Here is an 8,225-nt window from a genome sequence, read left to right as displayed (position 1 = left end):
ACACACACACACACACACGCACACACACACACACGCACACACACGCGCACACACACACACACACACACACACACACACACACACGCACACGCACACACACACACACACACACACACAAACACACTGTCTCTTTGAAATAATGTGAATTAATAAAGGTTGTCAAATTTCAGTCAAATCAACATTTCCAGAGTTTTGGTCACCAGTGTTAGACTCATGGTCCTCATACATTCAGAAAAACTCACCTGGTTGGGAGTCTTCCTCTTCCTGTCTTTAACGCAGTAACCTGAAACTCTCGCACACACACTCTGACATTTAGGTCGATATATAAACTGCTGCAGAATCTCAGAACCTGACGATTCCTGCAGGGAAACACTGAAGTACTGTAAACAGTCAACCGTCTGCCTACCTGTACTGATCCCCTGTCTGACATCACATCACTATGCTCAACAGGTACGTCCATCCTCTCGTCTCAGTGTGTTTTTATTGTTTATTCTACAGAGTGAAACATTAATCAATAATATCAGGATATATTCTTGAAGCTTCCTGCTTGTTTCAGCTCTTCATTACTCTGTGTTAATGTTCTTCTTTGAGTTTGAAATTGCATTCCTACAAATTACATAAAACAATTTTAATATAAATTAACATGTAATTATTATATAGAGTGTATAACAGGGTTAACAACTTTTATTGCTTTTTAAAATTTCAGAATGCAAGAATGAAACATTTTTTCTGCACCTGTACATCCAAAATAAAAGCATGTGTTATAAAATTTACATTAAAAAATATTATATTGAAAATGAGTTTAAAATTTTTTTTTGTTTTTTGTTTTCATTTTAATTGTAAAAGCTGAGCTTATAAACTTTTTACTGCTCTAAAGAAAACTGAATTACAGTTAGCTTAATTTAAAACAAGCATTTAAAGAATTTATTCAAATCACTCGTGTTACATCACAGATAATGATGGTCTGACAGCTGATCAGCTGAAAGCTTAAAACAGATGCATTTCTTAGTTTGACCTGCAAGAAAAAAATATCCCTGATTTGTGTTTTTGTTCTTCAAATGTTAAATCAATACATGTATATTTTTCCTGAAGCTAATCTGATCCCAGTAAAAACAATGAAAACAGCAGAATCAGACTCGTTTATCCCCAGTGCCACCTTCAAAACAAATCAGGGCAGTTTTTAAGCCAGTTATTTTGAAGCATTAAATTTCAGAGGTCACACTGATGTGAAACTTAAACAGATTCATCCCAGATTTAAAGGTTTCTGACTTTGCACCAAAATGAGGCTTAAATGCCTTTTTTGCCTCAGGAAGTCAAACTGAATGTTGTATTTTTGTTGCAGGAACGTTGTTCTTCTGTTCTCTCTGTTCATCGTGCTGGTTGAGGGAGACATCGACTCCAGCGGTGGGGTTAAAAGTCATCTGTCTCTTCTGAATGACAATCTGAGTAAAATGTCACTGATGAACCTGCCTGTCCTCATGAAAGTGTTTCTTCACTTTGCAGATGCTGGAATACATGCCACATCGACAGGTAAATACCTCCGTGCTTTCTCACCTGTCTCCATTTCATCTCTGTACTATCTCACCTGTTTTTGTCTCACATGTATAATATTTTACCTCTCTCTGTCAGACAAAGATTCTACATCTGATGAAGCTCCTACAGGTTAGTATGTGTGGGGTTCGGGTGTGAATAATTTCTCGAATAAAATGGCTCAGTTCTTTGGTTTTATATGAAGAATATTTATTATTTTAAATATTGTAACACCAGGAGGTGGTGGTTAGCACTCTTGCCTCACAGCAAGAGGGTCCTGAGTTTGACTCCTGAGTTTCTGTGTGGAGTTTGCATGTTTTCCCCATGTTTGTCTCTCTGGATACTCCAGCTTCCTCCTACAGTCCAAAGACATGCAGTTAGTGGGGTTTATTGATGATTGTGGGAATGTGAGTGCGAATGGTTGTCCGCCTCTATGTGTTAGTCCTGAAACAGATTGGCGACCTGTCCAGGGTTTATATTGCCTCTCACACAATGACAGCTGGAATAGGCTCCCTCATGACCCTGATAAGGTTAAGTGGAAGAGAATGCATGTAGAGACAGGTGATGAATCAGGGAACAGGTGTGCAAACACAAAGTCTAACCCTGACTGCTTAAAAACTGTCAAGTGAAACCTTGAATTACTTTTCTGCTCACGTGGAGCACATCCATGAAACTGAGACATACCTGATACAAACATGGCAGAATTAGTGCCCCCCAGCAGGGCTGATCGTCGGCATCATTTCTGTTGAAGATTTTCTGAATGAAGTGTTGTTGTTGTTTCAGAGAGCATAAACGCCATCTCTCCTGATCACCCTGGTAAGAATCTCTGTTATTTTGAACTCAGACACAGCTGGAAAACACCTTTAAGCTCATGATATCAGTGTACGGAGTGTTAAAGTCTCGGTGAGAACAGAAATGGTCAGACTCCACCAACTTTGTGTATCCTGATCGACAATGTTAGGGTGAGTGAATCTAGACAACAGAAAGTATACTGAGTATACTGAACTGCCTTCATAGTACACCTGAGCTCATAGTTCTCCACAGAACTATGAGCTCAGGCACAGGCCTGAGCTCATTGTCCTGTGCTTCTCTGACATTTAACAACTGATGTGAGCAATAGTTTAAAATTGCTTCAGCAGGTCATTCTCAGGTGTATCTAAAAGTTACTGGAACAGTAACATGTCACAGTAAATCATGTTTCATCACTTTATCATATGTCTAAAATAAGCTTATGTAACCCCTCTCCCTTTGAGACGACTTCCTTTTGATTGGCTCTCCCTCACAAACAGAAGGACTGAACAACATGCTGGCAGAACCTCTGTCTGATATAGACATGTAAGATTAGAACAAAGCAGTCTGCAGCATGAGCTTCTGTCTCAAAAACATAAACTGACCTCATTGTTTGAAGCATATTTGATCTGAAGGTTAAGCACTGGAACTGGAGATTTCTGACTAGAAATAACAAGTTGAAGTTAAATCAAGACCAAAACACATCTAACACAAAATTCTGTTCTGATTCCAGATGAATCACATTATTACGGAGGAGGACCTTCAGGTAGGTACACAATGATCATGATAGTGATGATGAAGATATAAGGCGACAATCATCACGTGAACTCCTCACAGATGTTTTGCTCCTGACATTCATGATTACATGACAATAGTACTGTAAGGTGGTTGGTCAGACCTGATGCTGTATCTCACCTATTTACCTGTTTAATGTTTTTTTCTGTGTGTCAATGTGTTTCAGACGTCAGCAGCTCAAGTTCACAGGCAGCAGACAGTGAGAACGATTTTTACCTTAACTTGCTTTGGATCAGAGGTTGAGTTAGTGTTCGAGAAACATACCTTCTGACTAATCAGAGCCAAAAGTGATGTACAATAACATTAATTATTCATAGGTAACACACCCCAGGGAATACAGCTCCACCTAGTGGCAGGAGGAGATTAGGAGGAGAGACAACAGGATTTACTGCAAGCAGAATCAGAATCAGATTTGGCAGTTTATGAGGTGATTTGGTGCCCGGCTATTTATGTAAGAAACATAATAATCTGCCTCATGTAGTGATACAAAAAGGGACAGTAACCCATAGCTCCCTGGTTTCATTGCACATACACTACTGGTCAAAGGTTTGGGCAAAACTTCTAATTTAATGGTTTTTCTTTATTTTCATGACTATTTACGATGTAGATTCTCACCAAAGGCATCAAAACTATGAATGAACATATATGGAATTAAGTTGTAAACAAAAAAGTGTGAAATAACTGAAAACATGTTTTATATTTTAGATTCTTCAAAATAGCCGCTCTTTGCTTTGATTACTTCTTTGCACACTCTTAGCATTCTCTTGTTGAGCTTCATGAGGTCTTCACCTGAAATTGTTTTTCAAAAGTCTTGAAGGAGTTCCCAGAGATACAGGTGGACACAGATATCTTAAATTTAGACTCATCAGACCAAAGCACAGATTTTCACTGGTCTAATCCTGTTCTACCAAATCTCCTTAGTGTTTCTTGACCCAAACAAATCTCTTTGCTTAAAGAATGGAGAACACAAAATTGGTCCAAAAACCTCTCATGTTCAGCTGGTTTTTGTAAAAAGATAACAATGTTAGCCTTTTCTGCAGCTATAGGGCATATATGGTATCACTCTTGGCTGGAAGCAGTGCTTAAACAATGGAAAAAACACAAACTTTATCCAAAAACCTCTCATGTTTAACTGTTTTCCACTTTTTCTTTGGTCATTTTAGCCTTTTTGGCCAGGGTGAAGGGAGTATCTGCCATCAAACAAGAAGACAGCCGCATGTAGCTATGATGATGTTTGCTAGTTCACCTTACCTGCATTAATGTAATAACGTGGTTAGCCTACTCAACATAAATTACACACGAACAACATTAAGCTACTCACGCAGAGAAGAACGGCTGCTGCTGCTGCATCATCATCCGTCATCATTTCTGCTACACTGGCAGGGCTAGGGGCCAGGACTCTCCTCTTCGTGTTTTTGGGGATGTTGCTAACTCCGGGTCCGATAACAGGCACCACACCCGAGGTAGATGTGCACGGTGTGAGGTCTCGCAGCAAGCTATCAAATACAGCGCATTTCTTGGCTTTTAAAAAAAAACGCTATGCGTCACCAGGTGTTTCATTGGATTTGAGGTGTTACCTCCTTTGACAGTATTACAGTATCAGCTTAAAGCACTTGTTGCAGGCTGCTGAGTTTGCATATTTTGCTGTGAAGTACAGCCAGACTTTTGACCGCTTCGCCTTGGACATTTTTAATCTGTAGCTCTGCTCTAAAAGAACGTACGTACCTGGACCCGCCTACTATCCTCAGAAACGTAAAATGATTGGCTAGAAGTGTATCACAGCTCAGGAAAAAAAAGCACCGAAATAAAGCACCGAAATGTGCGCTGCTTTTCGGTCTGGTTACTACCGTTTATGTCAGAACCGGTGCCATCATGGCACCGGACACCAGTACCCATCCCTATCTCTTTAGCTTGTTTCTTTTCATTAATAGTGGATTCTCAGCAGCTATGTCCCCATAAAGGCCTAATTCATGCAGTCTCCTCTGAAGAGTTGATGTACAGATGTGTATGCTACTGGAACTAGAGGTGCTGGTATTTTGTGATTTCTGGGGATGATGACTTGGATACATTTATCCTCAGCAGCAGGGGTGACTCTTGGTCTTGCTGGGGCAGTCCTCATGTGTGCCAGTTTCATCGTAGTGATTGATGTTTTTTGCGATTGCACTTGGGAATACATTCAAAGTTTTAGCAATTTTCCCGACCGATTGACCTTGTGTTCTTAAAGTAACTGTCACATTTCTTTACTTAGCTGATTGGTCCTTGCCATAATTTGAATTCTAACAGTTTTCAAATAGGGCTGTCAGCTGTGTACCAAGCTGACGTCTGCACAACACAACTGATGGTCCCTAACAGTGTTAAGGCGGCAAGAAATTCCACAAATGAACCCTGAAAAGGCTCACCTGTGTGGTGAAAACTATTTCAGGTGACTGCACCATAAAGCCCATTGAGAGAAGGCCAAGAGTGTGCAAAGAAGTAATCAATGCAAAGGGTGGCTACTTTGAGGATTCTTCAGTTATTCATCAATTTTTTCTTTGCTACATTATTCCATATATCTTGCTTCATATATTTGATGTCTTCAGTTTGTAGCTACAATGTAAAAACTTTTAAAAATAAGTACTGTACATGTAAGTGTATGCTTTTTATTTTCAGTTCCAGTAATCAATCATATAAAGGCACCTGGTATGCCCCTATATATATATATATATATATATTATATGGACAAAGTACTGGTCAACCTTCTGTGCTATACTTAAATTCAGTGACATCTTTGGAACCAGCCATTCTTTTACAAATGTCTGGATATGCAGACTGCATGGATAACTGCTGGATTTTGAATTCATCAGCTGAAATTAAAAGATGATTGATTGCTTGATTGATTAATTAATTGATTGATTGATTGCAGAACCTGCTGTAGCTGCTCCAAACAGTGTGGAAGAGGAAGATGGTGAGACAATAATACTCTGATTCTCTAGACCAAAGAACAGTTTTCATATTGTGAACCACCAATACGTTAGCAAATAAATTAATATCTAACTTGTTTACCCAGCAGCCAGAGTCCATTGGAGGTGAAAACTTTGTGACTTTTGAAACTTCTTTCTGATTGTTTTTTTAGTATCAGTTGAGCAGAATTTTTTTTCTGTGAAGTTGTACGCCTTCTTTTTCTTGAAACAGTTTCAAACTTTGTTTTTTTGTTTTTGTTTTCCTTTTACAGATGACTCTGAAGAATCAGGGAAGAAAAAGTCCAGCTCTCGTTTGGCTAAACCGCGGAACTCCGCCCTCAACCACCAGAGTCCCGACCATGCCATTGAAAGCCCCGCCCTCCCACCACAGCCAGTAATCCCTCAGCTGGTAATCCCTCAGCCCATCATCCCTCAGCCCAAAACCCCGGTGAGGAGCCGAACGTCTAAGAGACGATCCAGGAACAACCGCCGCCAGATATAGAACATCACCAGTCACAGTTAGAACACAATGTTAAACCAAATAAAACCCAAACGCACACAGATCTGTCACATGATTAACGCAGACTCATACCACACATGAACTCACCTGAACACTCACAGCAGGTTGACATTTACCTTCAATTCGCTAGAATCACCAAGCCATTGATTTATTCCAGGGTTGAGTGAAACTGCTGTCCAGAATCCAGGGGTCATATTCATTATATACTACAGGTAAACTCCACGGAAAAAAAGTATTGGTCCACTTAGGCTCTTAAGGTGTTTTAAAATATTTAACATTATTATTGTGCTCTGAATCAGAAGTTGTAAAAATTTGGCTTACAAAAAACAAATACACAAAAGACACGATGTCTTTTCTTTTCACACAGAAAAAATTCAGAGCAAACCAAAATTTGTCAAACCGCGTGACAACCTTGGCAGTCTGCTTGTCTGCCAGATGTTTGGGGCAGGAGCAAGAAATGTAAGAACAGGAAGAAGGTTTTGGGTTCTTGCCCAGTGATTAACATGGGGAACTTGGATTAATTTTACGGCTAGGTGCTAGATTGACTGTATGTTTACTCTGTGTAAGGAGGAAAACGAAACAGAGATCAATTTAACTGGAATGAACACAGCAGGTGTGAAAATCTTCATCTTTTTAATTCAGGTGTTTTCAATTCCGTTATCACAGGTGTATGTAATCTAACATCTAGCCATGCAGTCTGCCTTTACAAACATTTGTGAAAGAATGGCTCATTCCAAAGAACTGAATTTAAGTATGCCACTACATCAGGATACCACATTTGCAACAAGTCAGAATTTCTTCCCTTTAGATGTTCTGTGTCATCTGTAATGTACTACTGTTATTGCAAAGTGGAAGCATTTAAGAACCACAGCAGGTCAACCATGAAGTGTCAGACCAAGTTTTATCTTTGGCCCTAATGTATTTCATTAGCTTTGACCCCTGGATCAAGCAGACCTCGGAGTATTAAACCTGCTCTTTGCTGTTTTTATTCTTTCTTTTATATGTGTGTTCCTGAAACATTTAAACATTTGTGATGGGAATTTCTTTTGATTGTTTCATTTATCAGATTTAAATAAAGTTAAACTGAACATGAACTGTGGACCTTGTGATGCTGTAGCTATTATAGGTACTGTGCTACAGTGGTTTATCTAACAGACTCCAATTTGTGCATGTAAATGGAGAGTCCTCTTCACACACTAAGGTTAATTATGGTGTTCCACAGGGTTCTGTGCTAGGATCAATTCTGTTTACATTATACATGCTTCCCTTAGGCAGTATCATTAGAAGGCATGGCATAAATTTTCACTGCTATGCCGATGATACCCAACTTTATTTATCCATGAAGCCAGATAACACATACCGATTAGTTTAACTACAGAAATATTTTAAAGATGTAAAGACCTGGGTGACCTCATATTTTTTTGCTTCTAAATGCAATTAAAACTGAGGATATTGTACCTAGCCCTCTCAGAAATATAGTACCTAACCAAATACTTACTCTGGATAGCATTACCTTGGCCTCCAGTAACACGGTGAGGAATCTTGGAGTCATTTGTGACCAGAATATGTCCTTCAATGCGCATATTAAATAAATAGGTAAGTCTGCTTTATTGTGTTTATATTTCTAAAATTAGAAGTTCATGCATTTATTA

At 39.1% G+C, this 8,225-nt stretch overlaps 1 protein-coding gene across 1 annotated transcript; it reads left to right on the top strand.

Moving 5' to 3' along the window:
- The first annotated feature begins 258 nt into the window (after positions 1 to 258).
- si:ch211-133n4.6 (uncharacterized protein LOC797776 homolog) lies at positions 259 to 7,656 on the top strand. The gene is made up of 9 exons (XM_040021539.1): positions 259 to 450; positions 1,343 to 1,404; positions 1,504 to 1,530; positions 1,630 to 1,662; positions 2,314 to 2,346; positions 3,053 to 3,085; positions 3,281 to 3,313; positions 6,017 to 6,058; positions 6,326 to 7,656. The coding sequence occupies exons 1-9, from the start codon at positions 440 to 442 to the stop codon at positions 6,553 to 6,555; spliced, it is 504 nt and encodes a 167-aa protein (XP_039877473.1). The 5' UTR covers positions 259 to 439; the 3' UTR covers positions 6,556 to 7,656.
- Positions 7,657 to 8,225: the final 569 nt, after the last annotated feature.

Source organism: Simochromis diagramma, unplaced genomic scaffold (genome assembly GCF_900408965.1).
Source record: "Simochromis diagramma unplaced genomic scaffold, fSimDia1.1 OVJJ01000753.1, whole genome shotgun sequence".
In the NCBI taxonomy this organism is placed as follows: domain Eukaryota; kingdom Metazoa; phylum Chordata; class Actinopteri; order Cichliformes; family Cichlidae; genus Simochromis; species Simochromis diagramma.
Note: the sequence above shows the minus strand (reverse complement) of the source record. Positions and strands in the feature narration are given on the sequence as shown.

Bases quoted from the DNA above. Each gene is read 5' to 3' on its own strand.
- si:ch211-133n4.6 (XM_040021539.1), top strand. The intron at 1,663-2,313 runs GTTAGTATGTGT...TTGTTGTTTCAG, and splicing joins ATCTGATGAAGCTCCTACAG to AGAGCATAAACGCCATCTCT. The intron at 3,086-3,280 runs GTAGGTACACAA...AATGTGTTTCAG, and splicing joins TTACGGAGGAGGACCTTCAG to ACGTCAGCAGCTCAAGTTCA.